The 21,012-nt window shown below is 42.6% G+C and overlaps 3 protein-coding genes across 9 annotated transcripts in view; 2 read left to right on the forward strand and 1 right to left on the reverse strand.

Moving 5' to 3' along the window:
• CFAP61 (cilia and flagella associated protein 61) overlaps positions 1 to 9,249 on the forward strand; it is a 481,993-nt gene extending 472,744 nt beyond the window's left edge. For all 3 annotated transcript variants that reach the window (XM_033939263.1, XM_033939265.1, XM_033939264.1), the window contains one exon: positions 8,791 to 9,249. In XM_033939263.1, coding sequence (XP_033795154.1) covers positions 8,791 to 8,991 — 201 coding nt within the window. In that variant the 3' untranslated portion in view covers positions 8,992 to 9,249. The remainder of the gene's footprint in view (positions 1 to 8,790) is intronic.
• A 5,590-nt stretch (positions 9,250 to 14,839) lies between these two features.
• INSM1 (INSM transcriptional repressor 1) lies at positions 14,840 to 17,158 on the forward strand. Its single transcript, XM_033938295.1, has one exon. The coding sequence runs from the start codon at positions 14,909 to 14,911 to the stop codon at positions 16,220 to 16,222; it is 1,314 nt and encodes a 437-aa protein (XP_033794186.1). The 5' UTR covers positions 14,840 to 14,908; the 3' UTR covers positions 16,223 to 17,158.
• A 741-nt stretch (positions 17,159 to 17,899) lies between these two features.
• Positions 17,900 to 21,012, reverse strand: part of RALGAPA2 (Ral GTPase activating protein catalytic subunit alpha 2) — a 1,036,168-nt gene continuing 1,033,055 nt past the window's right edge. For 3 of the 5 annotated variants that reach the window (XM_033936259.1, XM_033936255.1, XM_033936260.1), the window contains one exon: positions 17,900 to 20,890. In XM_033936259.1, the coding sequence (XP_033792150.1) occupies positions 20,739 to 20,890 (152 nt within the window). In that variant the 3' untranslated portion in view covers positions 17,900 to 20,738. The remainder of the gene's footprint in view (positions 20,891 to 21,012) is intronic. The other 2 variants (XM_033936258.1, XR_004538694.1) reach the window with 2 other exon arrangements.

Raw genomic sequence — 21,012 nt, forward strand, 5'->3', positions numbered from 1 at the left:
GATGATCTGGAGGAACTGAAAGAAATCTCAGTGAATCTGGAAGATGTACTAAGCCAAGTTGACAAGTGGAAAAGTGATAAATCACCTGGACTGGATGGTATACCTCCCAGGGTACTAAAAGAACTCAAACATGAAATTGCTGACCTGATGTTAGTGATCTGTAACCTGTTGCTAAAATTGTCTGTAGTACCTAGAGGGTAGCCAATGTTACGTCAATTTTTTAAAAGGGTTCCAGGAAAGATCTGGGAAATTACAGACCGGTAAGTCTGACTTCAGTGCTGGGTAAAATGGTGGAAACAATTATAAAAAATAAAATTGTGGAACATGTAGACAAACATGATTTAATGAGACAGAGTCAGCATGGGTTCAGCCGAGGGAGATCTTACCTCACCAATTTGCTTGATTTCTTCGAAGGTGTGAATAAACATGTGGATAAAGGTGAGCCGGTTGATGTAGTGTATCTAGATTTTCAGAAAACTTTTGACAAAGTTCCTCATGAGAGACTCCAGAGAAAATTAAAGAGTCATGGGACTGATGGAAAAGTTCAGTTGTGGATTAGGAATTGGTTATCGGATAGAAAACAAAAGGTACGTTTCAATGGTCATCTTTCTCAATGGAGGAGTGTAAACAGTGGAGTGCCGCAGAGATCTGTACTGGGACCAGTGCTATTTAACTTATTTATAAATGATCTGGAAACTGGAATGATGAGTGAGGTGATTAAATTTTCAGATGACACTAAACTGTTCAAAGATGTTAAAATGCATACAGATTGTGAAAATTTGCAGGCAGACCTTAGGAAATTGGAAGACTGGGCGTCCAAATGGCAGCGGATTGCTCTCTGGGAGGTGAAAGAGTGACGCTCAACCTTGATGCCATCAACTCTCCCTCATCACATGGCAATGCTGGGGATCCTCCAGAGCTTGATCTCGGAGCTCAGACCACAATGGTCTTAATGATCTTCTGGGAGGTAGGTGCATTTTTAGAGCCCGAGGGGAGAGCTGCTCTAACTGCTGCCTTTCTCTTCGTATGTGGCATAGTATATAGGATCCAAAAATGGAATTGGCAAACCTTCTTATTCTCCTGGAGAGAATGTATGAAATGTAAAAATATGCTTTAAGTGATGGACATCAGTATGAGCCCTTCAGGTTCAATACGCGAGATTGTGGGCTCAGGCAGAAACTCATTGGTGACCAGCACCAGACATCAGTCTAAATAAGAACTGCTTCATACATCATTTAGTCCTGTTTATATAATCAAATAGTGTCATTCATTTTCAAACATTCTCACCAAGGGAAAAAGGAGCAATGAAAAAAATTGATAAGAGTTGCAAAATCAAAAAAATGTTAAAAAATGTGAAAAGATAATAAATAAGTAAATAAGCTCCCAAAACATCACAATGTAAAAGTGCTTGAACTCCTTAAAATTTCTTAAAGTGCAAGTGCAAATATTGTCCAAAAATCCATAACATACTTCAAAATATTTCATAAAAATTTCCTGTTTCAATAGGAGTACTTGATACTGAAACAAGTTAAACGTGAAGCTAACAGTAAAAGTTCATGCAAAAATAGATAAAAAGGTATTTTGAAGTCAATGAGTGTGCAATTCATGCGTTGAAACAAGAACAATACTTGGACCCTATAGAGTTCATATAACAGCGGGACCTGGAGTGACCCGCCTCTACATAACACATTACCCCCTTTCCAACCTACCTTTCACCTATCTCAAAGAGACAAGACACTTTGTTGGTAATACCTGGCCGCAGCCCTGTTTATTGAATATTAACATATTCAGATAACATTTAACATAAATCAATATATAAATTAACAGCCATAAATAAGCATTAACAATAACCCATAACAATGGTATCACCATTGTGACCTTGATCCCGAGCTACCATTAGATGTAATAGGCCCCCGACCCCGCCGTCTAAGCAAGGGTCCGAGGGGTGGCATGTCCCACACATGCCCCATTATCCCGGGTCATCCGACCCACCAGGCACAGCTCCCAGCCGGCCCACCGCTCATCCCTTGATGAGCCCATTAGCCAGTAGCTCGGGATACCGCCACCCTGACTTCCTTACACACCCCTAAACTAGAGGGCGGGCGGGCGGGAAAGCTGCTTCGGAGGACCCAAACTGTTCGGGTCCTCCGCGAGCCTTGCTTTTTAACCCCTCCCTCCCCCACAGTTCCTTTCGGCCGCGACAGCCAATGCTAATCCTTCTGAGGGACCGCCCCCCTTTGGGCACGCTACCCCGACCCCTCCTTCGGCCTAACTAGTCCGATGGGCGATCCTGCGGGCCACCCAGCCCCGCGTTAAGTTCGCCCATCGAGACTAGCTCTTGGGCTTTTTATTCCCTTATAGCAATTCATAGTATCACTTGATGTAAAGGGAATTTTAAATCAAAACTTTACTGCATAAGAATACTTTGTTGAATCTTTGTAAAAATATATGCTATCTTTAGGAGGGAATATCGCCACTCAAATTAATCGATAAGCATTCAATTCATATGTTGAGTCAAGAGCAATACTTAGACCCTGTAAAGTTCATATTCCCTTATAACAATTCACAACATCAAATGATGAGTGGGGAATTTAATTCAAAACTCTGTTGCATAAAAGTACTTAGCTGAATCTTTGTTGGAATATATGCTGTCTGTAGAAATAAATATCACCACTCGACAGAGCTCTGTTTCGCCACCTTCATCAGGAGCGGGGATTACTAACAAGCTAAGCTTTAGAAGGACGCCAGAATATAATCAAATCCAACGTCTCCAACCGCCAAAGCGTGAGAAAATCAGGCCATCACTGCGGAGAAAGTAAAGACAATGATGGTGTCTCGGGAGTTTAAGAACATGCCCATAGGGAAGAATGAATCTTACAGGATGTATGTAGCCACTGGTAATTGTGAATGAATGAAAAACTTCTTGAGAAAAATTCCTTTCTATGTGATTATTTAACCTGCCAGTTCTAAAGATTGTAGCTAAAAGATCTATTGTCGCTCTGTTTGAAGTAACTTCTTAGCGCAATCTCCACACATCTATTCTTCTGGGCTACACAATTAATGTCTGGGCCAGATATGATAGTGTCTTTGGCAGGGCAGTACTGGAGGGTTTCTTGTTTTCCTCCTGCCCTGAGAAATAGAGAGCTTGAAATAGAGAGTGGATATTTTCCTTTCCTTGATTCCTGCTAAGCTAGTCCAGTTCCTAACCTGGAAGGCTGCAGCATACAGGAAATTTCTTATAGCACTCAGGTAAAGTATATTATAAGATTTACAGTTCTGTTGCAGAGTGTTTCTTTGTGGTTTCCTGTGTTTGTATATTTTTTGTGTGTTTATCAGCATTGGCATTAGCATGCCAACAAGTTTCAGGCTGGATCACTCCTTATACTGGTGATGTCATTGGAAAGTTCAGCTTCTCTGAATCCATTTACTAATAGGGTGACACAACCCTGGACTGGTCTAGCAGTAACAAGGAAAGGAAATTAGCAGGTAAGAACAAAAATTAAACTAAAAAATTACAAGCAGCATGTACAGATAAACTTGTTTTTGCCTTAAGCTGTACTGAAAATTCAATTATTTGCACAAATATAACACTTAGAGCCTTAAGCCCTATTTAGTAAACATTTTCTCTATTGACATGAAGTGGTAGAAAACATTTAGGCCGTAAATGGTGGTAAGCGATTTGCAAGTCATTTCCAAATGTAGGCTGACCTAACCCTAGATATTCAACGCCAGGGCATTCATAGCTCTTGGTATTGAATATCTGGGTGTGTCAGCTGATCCAGAAGTTACCCAATATTCAGAATAGCACCAAATTAACATGGTACATAAAGTTAAGCTGTTTGCTGTCCTAATTGTATGTACGTAATTAGCTAACTCTGCCCTAACTCCTCCTCCCAGCCCACTCCTAACCTAGCTGCTAGGGATATCCAGTTAGCAGTGATATTCAGCAGCACTACCCAGTCATATGCTGCTGAATATTGACAGAGGTTCCTGTTTAACCAAGCAGGAACCTCCCCTGCCCAGTTAAACCCTTTTAAATATTGAGCCTATTAGTAAATAGGCCCTAAGCATTTAACAGACATATTCCATTAAGATCTAAACACTGCACTCCTATTGCAGTTCAGAATATTTTCCATGTACAGAAAATATATAATAATTATCAATCAAAACATTGAAAAAATGAATGTATCAAGACTTTCAACAAATATGTCATGAGATGAACACTTTCAATGTGCTTTTCAGGGCTAGATGAATATGCCAGCCCTATTTGGTTAATAATGGCTTGACCACACGTGGCACATTGTTAATTGCCAATTGAAATACATCATTAGCCTAAACAGTATAGCTCTTAGCAGTAATTAAGGTATTTGGACTTTTAGAAGTGTGAAACAAAATTCATGTCACTGTATCCAAATCATCACTATTCTCTACAGTAATGCCTGTACTTTGGCATGATTAAGCATGATTAATGCACCCTCTGTTTCTTAAATATGTTTTTATCATCTTTATGCATGGACTTGGCATGTGATCACACAGCAGTGCTTACTGTATATGTCACCGGAGTCAGCCAGCATATGTGTGCTATGCTTCAGATTATTGAAGAGAGACTTAAAGGAGATACTGTGTTAGTTTAAAAAAGAAATCCAAAAATCTCTGGCAGTTGATGCAGCAGCAGAGACCTTGAGATTCAAGGAACAGGACTGGTGTAGCAAGATATTCATCAGCTACAACCAAAATCTTTGGTGTGCTATGACAGTACCAGGGTAAACCAGCAAAAGTTAGAAAAATCAGTCACACAGTTTATGATATTTTGCCATGATTCTGTGGCAAATATGTATTTTTGCATGCATATATGTATGCAAGAGCCTCTTATTAATAGTAATTCTTCCAGTTTTTTTCTTTTATTTTCCCAAGTGACTTACCCAGCTGGATTTGAAGATTGCAGGGTGCCTGAAGGTTGCTGTGTTCCTATTCCAATGTGCATACTTGCTAGCCCGAAGGTTGCAGGATGCCTATTCCAATGTGCATACTTGCTAGCCCGAAGGTTGCAGGGTGCCTATTCCAATGTGCATTCTTGTCATTACTGTTTAGTTATTAGTAGTAGCTGTGTTCACCCTCTCTTCCTAAGCTTGAATGCACCACCTTCACAGTGCACTCAGGCCCAACTAGCCCTAAGGAATGAAGAGACTGACCCCCAAATCGCCGGTGTCCCAGAGTTAGGTGCTGTGGCCTAAGCAAGGGGATTGATCTCTAAGGTGTATCCAGTTTGTTGTGGCCCCAATGATTTCCATTTTTTTTCCTTTGTATTTTTAGCCCCTTCAGAACAAATTCTGGGATCTGGTGCCATGGATTTGCTACTACCTGGAGATTTCCCCCCTATTTTTGTTCCTCCATGCCCCTTCATCCCAAATCATGCCTAGTGTGGTCATTGCAGTGACAGTCCTAGGTGTCACTTTGAAAAATGAACACGTCTCGCTCTGCAGTGTTCCCAACCAACATGAGGAGCAGACCTGACTTGAGGATCAAGTTTCAAGTTTATTAGGTTTTAATATACCGACCATCAAATAAATATCTGGCCGGTGTACATTACAATAAAATTTTAAAAAAGAAGAGGAGTTAATATATTCAATATTTAGAGGACAGACAGTGTATATTAAAACATAGACTAGACAAACTTGATTGTGAGGGAAGGGGTTGATGGTAGGGTAAAGTTACAATGTTGAGAGAAAAGGGAGAGAGAGGGGATGTATCTGTCTTTTAAAATATCCCTTTAAAATACAATATTTGTCCAATCTGCTGTGTTGGTCTGAACCATTGCTTCCTTTTTCCTGTTATTTTCTCACTTTTTCTAATTATATATTGTTTTTCATTCATTTCTCTCTCTATTTACTTTCTTTCCTTTTTCTTTGACTCCACTCACAACAGCCTATCCAGTGATTTTCCATGTTTTTTGTTCCATCGGAAAAATACGGAATGAAAAATGTAGAAAATCACTGGACTAAGTGTAACCCTTGAAGGAGACTGCCCCAACTGTGCTGGTTGGGCTGAGAACTTTTCAGTGGCCCCTCATAACTTATCACTTCTAAGAACATAAGAACTGCCATCTCCGGATCAGACCCATGGTCCATCGAGTCCGGCGATCCGCACACGCGGAGGCCCAGTCAGGTATACACCTGATGTAGTTTTAGTCACCCATATCCCTCTGCTCCTCATTTGTACTTCCTTTCCTCAATCTCTTATGTTCTCTCTCTCTTCCTGACTGAAAGTATCATTTTCATACTCACCAACAATCATTCACTTCCTAAGCTATAACATCCCTTTCTGGGCTATTGTCTTTTACTTTCCTCCTCATTTTTCATCTCCACACATCTCCTCATTCCATTCTGCCTTCTCTGCTCACTCCTTCATCATTTTCTTTTCTTTTATCTCCCAGTTCTTCCCTTTCCAACTCCCAATCCTCTTCCCCTCTTTCACTTTTAAACCACTCCCTTGTTCAGATTCACACCTCCATCTTCCCCTTCCCTACACTCATTCCCAGACTTTTACCCCCTTCCCTACCCTCACTCCTTCATACTCTACCCTTTCACACACTAACCCCTTCTCTCACTTCTAATTTGATCGCCTCATTCTTCCTGCATTCCTCCTAAATTATGCAATGTCGCACTTTCCTCCCCCAAGAAAGCCGCATCCTGTAGCCCTAAAACCACCAGATGATGCTACTTTGCACCATTTCCTTTCACCCCGCACCAACATCCTGCACTTCACCTTCCCTTCCACCACTCCCAGCCCTGGCACTTCTGATGCCATTCCTGCCAGAGCTTTGCAGTTCCAACTGGAGCAAATACTGCCAGGGTTTACAGTTACTGCCAGGGCAGCAATTATAACAAATGGAGGGGATAGGAAAATCAATAGGTAACCTGCAGAGAGGGTGGGCAGTGGCAAAATGCATTGTGTCTGCAAGTAGAGGAAGTGTAAAGGTGCAGACAATTCTTGGAGGCTGCAACTCAGAGGGCAGTGTAGAACGAATAGCAGCAGAGCGCTGATTTCACTCTATTATGTGAGGAAGAACAAATTATGCACAAAGGAGCAGATTATATAGAAGCTGATGCTGCCTCAAATTACAGGAAAACCAGGACTCTGGCTACAGCTGAAATTCTAGGTTGTAGAGGAACACATCAGAGTGACTGGTATAAAGCAATGTCAAACGCTGTGATGTGCTATGATCTTAAAATCTTTTTGACATTTTAATTCAAAAATTAAACAGCTGAAACCTCAAAATAAATGTAATAATAAATTGATTATTGCTACACTGGAAGAGTGAAAATGATCTTTTAGAGATGCCAAATGTCCATTTTACTAATATGCTTCAGCTCCTCTGTAGGACTGAGAGTGTGGCAACCCGGGTAAAAGGGTTCACAGAGACACTGTATCTGTGGCTCTGACAAATAGCTGTAGGAGGGGGGTGCTGAAAAGTTCTCAGCCCAACCAAACCAACCAACTTCCTAAATTGCTGAAAAGAGTGTTATCTTATTTCCTTATGTGCCAATTTGCAGAAACGAAATTCTGGGGTTTTTTTTTTTTTTTACATTATTTCAGATCATTGATTGAACCATATCCACATCATTCCCTTCTTGGTTGGGCTGAGAACTTTTAAGCACCCCCTGGAAATGCCTCTTTGAGGAATTTCACCAGGATCTTTTGGTGACAGGAGTGGTTACAAATCATCATCTGTTCAGGGCAATGCTAAGTAATTTCATTTCAACTTCCTATTAAGAATCAAGTGCTATAAAATGGGGAAATAAAAATACTTATCCTGAAAAGGTCTGGGATCTTACGTGTAAGTAACATTTAGAAGCAGTCAAAGCTTCTGAAAAAAATGAATCCTCCGCTTTGAATGATTTGACAATGGTTCTGCCCCAATTGTCCTTATTAGCTCTGCTTTCGTGCTAATGAAAGACAAGAGCTAGATCACTCTAAAAGTAGTGATGCTCAAGTCCAATAAATACCTAGCGCTGACCTTGTGAATATTTAAATAATGTTCTGTTTATGTTTTCCCCATTAACTGTTAAAAAAAAAAGAACAAAATAAAATTTAAAAAAATGTGAAGGCCATTGTGGCTGTGATTTAAACTTGTACCGTAACCATTTGGAAATAAAATTGTGATGCTGGAGCACGAAGCTATGCTGCATTGGGCTTGCTTTATGTTCTGTCACTGCTGTTCTGTCCTCAAATGTGGCCATGCGTTAAATAAAGGGGGAGATGCAGCCTGGCTCCCTCCTCCCTGCTGGCTTTTGCCACCAAGCATCTTTACTCCTGCTGGGAAGCTGCCGGGACCAGCTGCCTCTCTATCTGATGCCTCTGCCATCCTGTGGGAATGGCTAAGGTAATGCTCAGTTGGCTGCCTCCCCAGAGATCAAACTTATCATCTTTCCAAAGCAGCTAAGCTTTGTTCGCCTGGAGCCTGAAATTGGAAGTCTCTCCCTGATCTAGAGTCTTCCCAGTGTGTAATACAATATATGCACTTGCTAGCTTTACCACAGCTGTGATAACTGATGCTTTATTTAAATATTGTTGCCTTCCAGGCAGATTCATGCAGCCAAATGTGGAAAGAATGCCCTCCCCCCAGTCACTCATTTAGGGTTGTGGCAGACATCACTAGCAAATTAGAGTCTTTATGTAATATGGTGTAACTTGGTGTTTGAGACTTGTTGGGCATTGTTTTATGAAGCAGCAATTATGCATGTAGCATGAATGCATTCCAGCTCTTACTTATATTTCCGATTTTTGTAGCTGCCTGACCAGCCCTCCGTGGAAGCATTAGCTCGACAGGTAGTGGATAGGGAACTCATTCTTACTGAACATCCCAAGACTTACTTGAAAACATACTTTGAAGAAAAGGGCTATAGAAGCCCGGTGGAGCACAGCGTCCTGAACTATTTGAATTACAACAGTTATCATCTGCCTATGTTCGCACGGCCTGGAATTGTTTAGGCTTCTCTTTAGTCTTGCTCTTTTTGGACTAATTATGGTTGCTTTTTCTCTTAACACATAAACCTGACTATAACACTTACTGAAAGTTAAGCTGTTTTACATTTAATAAACATAGTTGGGATTGCATCATCTCATTTAATCGGTAGGGGGCGCATCAATTTTTATTGTCACTTTGTATGAAATAAACGCTTAGTAACCACAAATGGAAATGCAGTCTTTTACTTGTTATTATTGAATAAAATTAAACGGTGAACATTTGCAATTGTATGTTTATTTTGTCAGGTTCATTTCATATCCCTTCCAGTATTACTTAGCAAAGCTAGTTACTTGGCTTATGATTTATAAAGGTTCTTTATGTTTTGGCTTTGAGGCAGACTTTCACCAAAACCTGCTTATGTGTAACTAGCGTTTCACATCCACGCACCAGATTTTATGCCATATTTTGAGACTTGAAATGCCACTTTTACACAAATGATTGGAATATATTTCAGCTTTTCACTTGACTTTTTATTTCAAAAATGGCATTTGAATTTAATTATTTGATGGGCTGTGTATAAAGGTATGAGGAAGTTTCAGCTGGTGGGGGAATACAGAATTCCTTTTTTTTTTTTAATGCAGAGTGGGAGGATGAATTCTGCTGAGAACACGAGGACTAAACAGCATTCTGTTCAATATGTCCTTGAAGTGGTACAGAAACTCTACCACCTGAGTTTCAAGCATCTCTGGGACAGCAGCATCGCCAGGCTCTCGGCAGCTGCAAGAACTCCGTGCCCTAGTTTCTCTCTTATTTATAACAGCCAAGCAGCTAGGCCAACATACAATTTCCTAATATAACGCTTAAGCGTGTCATTAACGATTTGCTTCCCTCCTTCCTACAGCTGTGATGACTGATGCTTTGGGGAAGTAGACTTCCTGCTCTGCATTAGGTGCGCATTATTTCCCAACCAGTTCTGCCTCTCTTTTAAGGAAGAACGTGGCTAAGTAGCGACCTTCGCCTGCATGTTCTTAGCCCAAATGAAGACTCAAGGGGGTGGGTGGGAGATAGAGTGGCCATGTATGAGGAGCTGTTGATTGTTTGCTGGTTGCCTAAGAACAGAAGTGCTGATAAGGTCTGGAGAAAGTGTACATTGCTCCTGTTGGGGGGTGGGGGGAGGAGTAACCTGCAGCTGTATGCTAATAGAAACAAATCTGCCTCCCCTATTAAACAGGAGGCAAGGAAGGACATCTCGCTGAACAAATACTATGCTCTGGGACCAGACAAATACAATATCACATCCATAGAAGTGAGCAGGAAGGCTGCAATGATTCCCAGTTGCAGACTGTGGAATTAGTCATTCTATTCCGGGGAGACCGAGTCGAGAGGATGCCTTAACAGGAGTTTCGCGCTCTTTCCGTCGATTTTCTTTCTAGGCCCCTTTGGAAGGGGCTAAAGGTCTGGGCGGCTTTCTGCCCTTCTGTCCCTGCACTCACTTAATTCACACTTGGTTGCCTCGCTCATGGTTGAGAAAAAGATGGCCAGTTCGGGGGGGGGGGGGGGGGGGGGAAGGACCCCAAACTTTTCTTTTGACCTATGAGGAAAAATAAAAGAATCTTTAGGCGGGAAATTTCCTGATGAATGCAGTAATAACGAGCAGCAGTGATTACTCTGCTTGAAGGAAATATTCCTGTGACAAGGGTATGTTGGCTAACAAAAGGGACGAGCTCTCGTGTTAAATCCAGGAGCTGAATAATGGGAGCGGAGACATTGCCATAGGAACACTTGAAACTTAACAAATAGAAAATACTTCAGGGCTTTTCCCCCCTCTCTTGTGCATTGCTGAATAGCCCTCTCTCCCCCCCCCCCCCCCTTGCTCTCCTTCTTTTCTATTCCCCTGTGTAGTATTCTTTTTGTGGATGTAATTATTTAAACGGGAGATCCATAGCAGCTTTATGCTAATATCCTGAACAAAGAGAAGGGGGTCTGGGGAGGGGGGGAAGGTGAATAGAAGGCGCGGGGGAGGGGCTGCGGGCTTCGCGTGTCTCTCGCGTGCCCTTCAGACAGACACAACAATCGCTAATTCCTGCAAATACAATGCGCTCCGCCGGGGTCAAACTCGCCCCCCCCCCCCCAAAGCAGCTCATTGGCCATCTTTTAGACTGCAATTGGACTTATAAACCCGACGAACCCCTGGCGGCAATGTTCCTTTCTTGCAGATCGGAGACCAAGAACAAAACTCAACGTCGCATTGCTAGCGACGGCCAGAGCAGAAAGGACAGATGTTGGGCAGAAATAGTTAGATCTGCTTCCCGAAACATCCGCCGTCTAAGTCGACTCAACGAGTGGTCCACGGAAAGGTCATTTGTACTGTGCCACGGAAGGAGTTTAAGAGCAAAATCCTAGCTTAACTCGGCTTTGTAATTCACTGAAGAAAAGCGCTCAACAAAGACATTTTTTTTAAGTGTTCAGCTTTCTAGATTCATGTTCCTAAAGTCCTTTTAAAAAAAAAAAAAATCATGTAAAAGCTAGAAGTCCTGATCCAAGCAACAATTTTATTTTTAGTTATAAATTGTGCTTTGGGGGTTACAGACTAGAGAAAGGAACAAAGGTCGTAATCTTTTGAATCTCTGAAAACTGCAGTTCTGAACAACAACAAAATGACAGAATTTTTGGGACCATTTACAAGGATCCATTGTCTCCCCCCCCCCCCCCCCCACATGTTAATAGCAATAAAATGTTTATGTGTATGGTCTAGAGTCAATCCTAAATAAATACAATTTGCTGAATGCATAAAAACATAATGTGATGCTCTTAGAAATGTGGGTTCCTAATTTCCAAAAGGGATTTCCCCCCCGCCTGAGACAAACCGCTCCAAAGGTGTCCTGCGAACCTGGGGGGCAAGCAATGAACGCAAATCCAAGGCAGACCTCCCCCCCCCCCATAGAAAAACAACCACCCCTCAAAATCACAAGCATTTCATAATTAGCCTTGGCTTGAAAAAGTAAATGAGTGAAACACTTAGAATACAGCAAAACACGAAACGAATCAAAAAGTTGAGCTGCATTTGTTGCTCTAGAAAGTACAGAGGAGTTAAGGTTTTGGCAATAAAATACTCTAAAATATTGTTGCAAACTTAATGCACAGATTTTCATTAGCGCTGCGGCAGGTCCCGTTCTAGAAAGGGCTAAAGGCCGTATGTTTGCGCTTCGGGGTTGGTGTTTCTTTTAAATATTTTGTTTTCTGCTGTGAAATGAGTTAATAACGTTCCTGGTTTTCAAGTTGCTATTTTCTTTGTTATGCACGTCCCAAAGGCAGGGATTTGGTCAAACTCGTCTGGCTGGGAAAGTGGAAAACAACAGCACAGGCAAAACTAGTTCAAATAGATTCATTTAGGCGAATTGCCTCAAGTCACTACTGACACTGCCCTTCCTCTGCTATTGCCACACACCTGAGTTTCTTCAATTCTAAGGAAAATAAATAGAAATATTGAACCACTAAAATATCGGTCGTTAAAATGTAAAAAAAAATAAAATAAAATAAATAGGGACTACATGGTCGGAACACAAATCTTGTGTCTTCAGGAGTAACTTAAAACGGGATTACAGTGGCTCATAAATAGCATTAGTGGTGTTTCGGATTTGCCAGTGTTTCGGAGGTGAAGGGCAACGAGAGTGACAGAAGATCCATCCGATCTGGAAAATCTGGAACTTCCTTTTTAATGATTAAACAGAGCCTCTCTCGCTTCTTCCTTCCACTGACCGTCTACCTTGTTACACGACCAAATATATAGGTTGTAGCTGCTGGATACAGAAAACCCGTGCTGAAAGTCAGAATATTCAACACTGGGCAGGCAGAAAGCAAATGCCTTCACAAGGTACAAGATAAGAGGCCAGCTCGCTTGCAAGGTTCAAGATCAATTCTTGTTGGGGTAGTATAAATACATATCAGTGTTATTAATGCCAAGTTTATCCAAGTTTATTATAATATTTGATTAATCGCCTATTTCAAATTCTAAGCGATGTACAGTAAAAAATTACAGAATAGAGGGAAACAAACATGACTAACAAAAACTATTATTAAACATAATAAAATTCATTACATACATACAAGGTCAAACATAAGGTCAGTTTATAATCTGGCATCTGCAGATCACGGGCTTTCTCTTTTGGGTAACAGGTAGTGCTGGACAGTTCTACCTGGGGTGATAACAGTATTTGGGGAGGGAGGGGGGTATTTCATAGCAATGTATTGGACTATGTCGGATCTGTAAAGGTTTGGGGGGGATACTGATGATTTTTTTTTTTAAATTTGTTGTTCAAAGATGTGTCTTTATGGTTGATAGCTTTCAAATGTATACATTTGTATAGCACTGTTCATATTGGAAAATAATTTAAACATTTTTTTTAAAGAAAGCCGTGAAGCTGAATCTGGGTTTTAAAGGCGCGGGGGGGGGGGTTTGTCTAGATTTGGGGTTCTTTTGATGATTCTCCCTCTCCCCCACTGCTGGCGAACTGAGGGAGCCATGTGGGGTCCCCTCCCCTTCCCTCCAGCACGCGTCTCCTTCCAAAGCAGATTGGCCTTCAAAACAAAGAGGTTAATTTCCTTCACAAAGGTGAAAGGGGCACGGCTGGGAGCAGAATGGGCAGCCACTGACAGGCCCCTTATTTATTTCTTTATGTTAATGTTTACTTGATCACATCCCCAGGCTCAGCAAGCGAGAGCTCGAATTTAAAGAAAGGAAGCAAGAAAAAAAACAAAAACCTGTTGCATTGCACATACATAGAATTCTCAGTTTTGCTTTTTTTTTTTTTTTTTGTATTATTTTCTTCAATATTTGACTCGATCTCCAAAGCCTGAATTGCGAGCGAGGCCACCGGTCACGACAGCCCAGGGAAACTTTTCACAAGTTTTCTTTTCAGACAGCAACGGTCCGTCTACGGTATAAAATCTTTATCGTTATTCCTCCTCTGCTCCTTCAAAGAACCGAACATTTATTTTTTTTTTCCCGTTTCCAATATTTATTAAATTTTTAAAGCAGTTACAAAAACCGAGAACTGAATATTTAGTTGAAAGTTTCAATTACTGGAAGCAATTAACAATGAAGCAATCTTGTCAATGCAATGATTACAACAGTATTCATAGCTAGCTCGGATGCATCAGACCGTGATGCCCCTCTTAGATTTTATTCTCTTTGCAGCGCCTCTCCCTTTCTCCTAAGGTCGCACAGTCACCCTGTGCCCTCCTGGCACGCTTTGGCCCCGTCTCCTTTGTTGCGCTGCTGCTGCGGGACGGGACGGCGGGGGATCCCCCCTCCCTCGCTCCTCATTGTAATGCTGATGACGGACATTTCCACCCCAGCAGTTCCCCCCCGACCCCCACGCGCGCACCCGCCCGGGGCAGCAGCACAAAGGGCCCGGCACGTGCGGCCGCCTCCGGATAAGCAGCGAAGCGTGTGGGGGCGTGGCCCGGCGTGTGTCTGGCTATGGAGAGGCAGCCGAGCGTGGAGGGGGCGGGGCCCGGCGTGTGCCTCAGCGCTCCGGGAAGAGGGGGGGGGAAGGGGCCGCTCAGAGCAGGGCCAGTGATTTAGAAGCGAGGCGTGCTGATAACATAATGCCGCGGCTCCCTCCCCCTTCCACCCCCACAGGTACATCTGCTCCTTCTCCCCACCTACCGAGCGCCCTTTCCCCTCTCGCCCCGCCCCTTCTTTTCTAGAGTACAACCCCCCATCTCCTCTGCAGAACGCACGCGGGCTCGACAGAGACGGATCCGGTGGTATTTCATTGGCTACGAACATGACAGGGGGCGGGACCAGCAGGGCGCTCGTCACTTAAAACGCGCGCAGCCTTGCCAAGGGAGCAGAGAGGAAGCGGCAAGGTCTGTGGGGCGGGAGCCGGGGCAAAAAGCATCCTTCGACACGGATTCTGTCGCCCACCGTGCAACATGCCCAGGGGGTTTTTGGTGAAAAGGAGCAAGAAGTCGACGCCGATCTCGTACCGGGTTCGCTGCGAGGAGAGCGAGGACGAGCGCCTGTTGCTGTTCGCCTCCAGCGGCTGCCTGCCCCCAATCTCGGACAGCCCGGAGCATGGGGGCATCGGCGCTCGGGTGGTGCCCCCGGTGCAGCAGCAGCAGCAGCAGCTCCGCGATGCTCGGCCCCCGGTCCAGTTCGGCAACCCCGAGTCGGTGTACCAGGCGCTGTACAGCCCCACCAGGCCCGTCAGCAAGGAGCACGACAAGACGTTTTTCGACAGCCGCAGCTTCAACCTGGGCTCGCCCGTGTCCGCCGAGTCCTTCCCGACTCCCGCCGTGCTCGGCACCATCGACCACCTCCTCTTCCCCCCGGCGGCCGAGCTCAAGCTCGCGTCCTCGGGCCACAACCCGCAGCATCCGTCGGCCAGCGGCAGCAGGAACCCCGGCAAGAGACCCCCGGCCGAGGCCGAGCGCAAGCCGCCCAAGCCCCCGGCCGCCAAGAAGGCCAAAGCCATCCGCAAGCTGAACTTCGAGGACGAGGTCACCACCTCCCCGGTGCTGGGGCTCAGGATCAAGGAGGGGCCGCTGGATCCGCCCAAGCCCCGGCCCCCGTCCTCGGGGGGCGGCAGCAAGCCTCTGGGCGAGTTCATCTGCCAGCTCTGCAAGGAGGAGTACGCCGACCCCTTCGCCCTGGCGCAGCACAAGTGCTCGCGGATCGTGCGCGTCGAGTACCGCTGCCCCGAGTGCGACAAGGTGTTCAGCTGCCCGGCCAACCTGGCGTCGCACCGGCGCTGGCACAAGCCGCGGCCCCTGTCGGCGCCCAGCGCCAAGGCCGAGGAGCCGCCGGGCAGCGACCGCGACACCCCCAGCCCCGGGGCGTCCGAATCGGGCTCCGAAGAGGGGCTCTACGAGTGCCAGCAGTGCGGCAAGAAGTTCCGGCGCCAGGCGTACCTTCGCAAGCACCTGTTGGCCCACCCGCCGAAGGGCAAAGAGGAGCCGCCGCTCTTCCCCAGGCTGGAGGCCAAAGAGGACAGCAAGAGCCCCGGCCCTTTGGACATGAGCGCGCCCGAGTGCCACCTGTGCCCGGTCTGCGGCGAGACCTTTCCCAGTAAGCCCAGTCAAGAGCGTCACCTGCGCCTCCTGCACTCGTCCCAGGTCTTCCCCTGTAAGTACTGCCCGGCCACTTTCTACAGCTCCCCGGGGCTCACCCGGCACATCAACAAATGCCACCCGTCCGAAAACCGGCAGGTTATCCTGCTGCAGATGCCAGTCCGCCCTGCCTGCTGAGAACCAACCCTGCCACCCACCCGAGAGCTGTGCCTTTGCCATTTGGTGACGAGAGAGGGTTTCTTTTGCTGTTGTCGCTGGGGAAGTCCCTGTCTATTTGCTTTTCGCCCGTCACGGAAACTGTCCGTATCCTTAGTAGCTCCAGATGTACCTTCAGATCGCGAAAAAGTAACAGTTTTGACCGCTGTGTTTTTAAGGTCTCCAGAAACGGTTTTTCTGATCCGTCTGTGTGTAAATAGCGTACGGGGGGTTGTTGTTTTGAAGTCTGTATTGAGAAATGATGTCTTTGCACTTCACAGGCTGTAAACGGAATTATGATACACGATTAGCTTTATTATGGCTTGTGAACTGCCGGATTCTGGCTTTACATTTTTCTGCGAACAAATCAAAACAGCTTATCAAAAAGAAATGTCTTTAGAATAGCCACAAATGCCTTCAATTTGTTGTCTTGAAATCTTCAGAATATGCGTAGAAACTGCCTTAATATTATCTGTAAACTTGTTTTAATGTTGTCTACAAATTTAGAGGTCGATCTGTGGGTTTTACTATCTAAATGTATATGTTGATTTGAGTAATTGTTATTTTATTTATTTATTTATATTAATTAAGATTAATCTATTATTTGATTGAGAAATATTGTTTTGATGCCCTTGTCCTGTCATGACACTTCACTGTGTATCTTAGAGTTCGAGCATTTTCTAAAGTAAACTGTTTAAGAAAAAAAGGTTTTAACTTTTATACATTTCTGAATGAATTCCATATTCTTTCCCTTTCCTCTGCTATAAGAGGGCACACAGCTTTGTGAAACTGAGAGCTCTTTTAGATGAATCTCTTTTCTACACACATTATTTTCTTAAATGTTAGATATTTATAGAATGCTTCAATAGAACTGTTTCGACTGTGTAACTATTTACTAGTCAAATAAAATATTTTCAAATTCAAATCCACACTTGCTATTTTTTGTCTCGTCTTTCCCAGTGGAGCTCATTCTTCAGCAGCTATGCATATAAAACCACTCCTGATATATATTTTTTAAAATATTACGATTTTAAAATCTGCTCCATTGGTTGTTACGAAATATTATAGATGCATTCACCCTAGCAGGACATCTCACATTTGCCTGGGATTGTTTTTCCTTTGAAACACAGCTACTGAAAATCCAACCTACAGGTGTTCCTTGCTGTTCTTCCTGATCTGCCGCTGAAAGCAGATAATCTAGAGGAACTGCTGCAAAGAACGGAATCTTTAAGCTGCATTTCGACCTCTCCAGTTTCTTCAAAATGTGTTTTGTTTTGAGTTGGGTTTTTTTAATGTTTCAAAATGTGAAAATAGTTTTCTACTGATGTAAATACCATTATTTCTTATACTTCCAACATATGATCAGTTTCAAGTTAGCAGTTACTGAATTCTTTGAAATTTGATTGCCAATATCCACTTTTTTTTTTTTTAATTAAGGGCTGAAAGGGAAACCTGTAGCATGCACTGTAAATGTTTAACAGAAATTAAAACTAAAAGCTAATTCAGTATACAAGAAATGACTGAAGAACAATTGCATTTATCAACTCCACAACTCTGGGGTATCTGCCTTTTAGATTAATCACTATAGCTAGAAAGTCTTTGGTTATGCTTAAACTTTCCTCTAATACCAGTTTCAATTAATAGAAACAAACTAGATTGGCTTTAAATAATTTTAATGAAAATTTGTATAACAAAGATGTCCAGTAAATGCATCATAAAAACATTTGATATGTTTAACAATAAAGATAGAAATTCCAAGTTCTCTAACAAAGAATGTGATGCACCAGCAAAGATCTGCTTTTCTTCCAAAAGAAATCCTCACAATATGGAACACGATTCCTAGATTGCAGAGCAGCCGATTCTGAAAGATTCCAGTGGGAATCAAAATCTTGCAGGCTGCTGGATCTGATCACACTGTTCAGCAATAGGTGGCAAGATAAGGGGACATACACATAAGAAAGTTCTAGCTTTTCCCAGTGCCCGAACAGCCTCTTTCCTGTGTTTTATGGCATAATAACTGCACCTTAAACCATTTATGGGTATGGTAAGGCAAAATTAATTCTTTTGACAAACTACCTCATCAGTTCTCCATAGACTTTTTTTAAAAAAAATTTCACATTATTTATTATGTAAAACACACACATAGATAGCAAGAGAGAAGCCCTGCCTAAACCTAAATGAAAAGTAACAATTTTTTTTATAGGAAAGATTTGCTACGGGGTTGGGGTTCCCCCCCGCCCCCAATAAATGAAACATGACTTTGAGGTTCATGTAAAAACATTTGCAGTATGGCCTTTGGACTTATTTGGTCTTAGTGCAAAGTAAATCTGCCATTCAGTTTTTCAAAACTGCTTTCATATATCAAGTTATGAAGCTGAACAGATATTGCATTACTATCTTTCCCATACTTTACAATATTTGGTACAGAGCAGTTACTAAGAATATGACACTCTCTATATTCTAAGATTATTTAGAATCAGTAATATTGATTTTCTAGTTTTATTTGATATTAACATAGCTATGCAGAGAGAGTAAACATTCTAACTTCTTAGGGATGTACCAAACACTTCTCTGGTCTACCATGGAAATGGAGCTCACCCTGGAGTCAGGCTCACATTTTATCTGATTTCCAGCCCTTTTGTGCAAGGCTTCAATTCTAGATCCTTGCATTGCAGGAAAAAAAAAAAAAAAAAAAGAAGCCACCTGAAGAACTTCGATCAGTGTAAACACATTTTATTGGATACTATAGGAAGCAAGCAATCATTAAAACAAAAGTAATCTTTTAGGTACACTTTATACATGCCAATCACAGAACTGCTGGACTTCTCATTTACTTTGTGGACACACTAAATCAGAAAGGAGCAAAGAACGCTATCTAATCGTGAAAGTTTAATGGCAGTCATAAATGCTCAGTGCTGGAGCTTAGCTGCCCTCATTTTCTGGCTTGGGCAATGAGTGCATCTCAATCTTTAAATCACCTGAGAATCTGCCTTATCAACAAACTAGTCAGAAAGCCAACTCCAAAAGGCAAACTATAATTTAAATATTTATGAAATACTCATTCACATAAAATACAAAGGCATTGGAGACATAAAACAGACATGAGCCTGATGTATGAGTGCCACAAAACCAATCAAGTCCTATGGAATATGTAAGCTTCATGTACACAAATCCCTGCCTCCCCCCCCACCCCAGTCAAGATAAGGCAAATTGAATGTAAGTAGTCAAATTAATTTATTAAATTGTACATCAAGATCTTAAACAGCATCATCCACCCACTCAAAATGAACTAGAGAAGTGAGAGAATTAACCTGAGGAAGACTGGAAAGGTTAAAGGAGTGACACAAAATCAGATCAAGATAAATATCAAAAAGACGTTAACTGGCAAATGAAACACCTTCATTTAATTCCTTCCAGTTTACTTTCACATAAAACCTCTAAAACAGCTCACTGACCTTTATTTTACACACCATGTACAAAATTAATATAGAGAAAAGTAACTTCAGAACAACAATCAAACCAAAATCTGTGAAAAAGGAAAATAATAGTTCAAAGATTTTCAAAGAGAATGCCAAAATCTATTTCCCATAGTGATAAAACTTGTTAGTATACAAATGTAAATCAACATAATAGTGATTTCAAGAAAGTGTATGTTTCAGATAATCTGGTTTGCATCACCCTTCTGTAATATTGCTGGCAAGTAACTGAATAACTGAAGTTTGCAAGTTTAAGACAATTCTCCACTCTCCAAAGAGGTCTTTACGTTCAAGCTGGGCTCTACAGATAGGATAGTTTACATTGAAAGCAGTGGGAATCTAAAAACATTATGTCTTTAATGCATTTAAGGCATCTTTCTTCTCTAATCTGGCGTCAAGGGTTACCATCTGGCAGCAGGTCATAAGGAAGAGAAGTCATCCAGTTCTGCTTTGTGAACTCCTGTTTCAAAGCTTCTACAATTTTTTCCCACTAGGAAACAGACAAACTGAAAACCACTAGTGCTGGGTTGACCTGCTCCTTAAGACCTACAACTAGGTGATCACTATCACCACCCCTTCCCTTTCTTCTTGCTTATGAGGATTAAAGATAATATTTTTAAAAATACTAGTCACAGTTTCTTGCCAAAATAGTGCTGATGCATAGAATAATTCTGGCACATTCGTCCTGTTAGAGAGCTGACTTTGCCTGTGAATCAATACTATCTCCTACAAACCACTCCCAAGATAACTAAATACTAAGAAGCCAGCCTCTGTACAGTACCCTTTGCCCTTCTTTTGAAGAGGGAGCCAGGTTAGAGAATGGAGACACTATATTTCATTGAGATCTCTAGAAGGGGTGCAGTTTGCTTCCTACCCTCTTCCTTCCATCAGTAGAAGTGTCACAATGTGTTCCTCTGCAAAGGTTCCAGCCTACCCTACTAATACCCTTTCTGTTTAATCACCCGGAGTTAAAAGTTCTATTCACTATGGCATACTGTGTTGAATTAACAAAAACAAGTGCCTTAAATTAAAGATTTGCTGACAACACTAGTGGAACGGTGAAGCTTCCCCGAAACTCGGCTTTTTGTGGCACTTGGCAGTGTTGGAGATGCTTGGTCTGCAGTCTCTGATCTCATTGCTATGGGATCAGCACTTGCACTTGTAGCGAGATAACCTATAAAAGAAAGCAAAAATAGAATAAAATATTATGGCAACACTGAGTCACAAAAGGAATAGCCAAAAGCATAAAATGAATTCATACTAATAGTGAAATGAACGTCTAAAATGTACAGAATA

Source organism: Geotrypetes seraphini, chromosome 3 (assembly GCF_902459505.1).
Source record: "Geotrypetes seraphini chromosome 3, aGeoSer1.1, whole genome shotgun sequence".
NCBI classification, from domain to species: Eukaryota; Metazoa; Chordata; class Amphibia; order Gymnophiona; family Dermophiidae; genus Geotrypetes; species Geotrypetes seraphini.

Bases quoted from the DNA above. Each gene is read 5' to 3' on its own strand.
- INSM1 (XM_033938295.1), top strand. From the start codon at position 14,909: ATGCCCAGGGGGTTTTTGGTGAAAAGGAGCAAGAAGTCGACGCCGATC.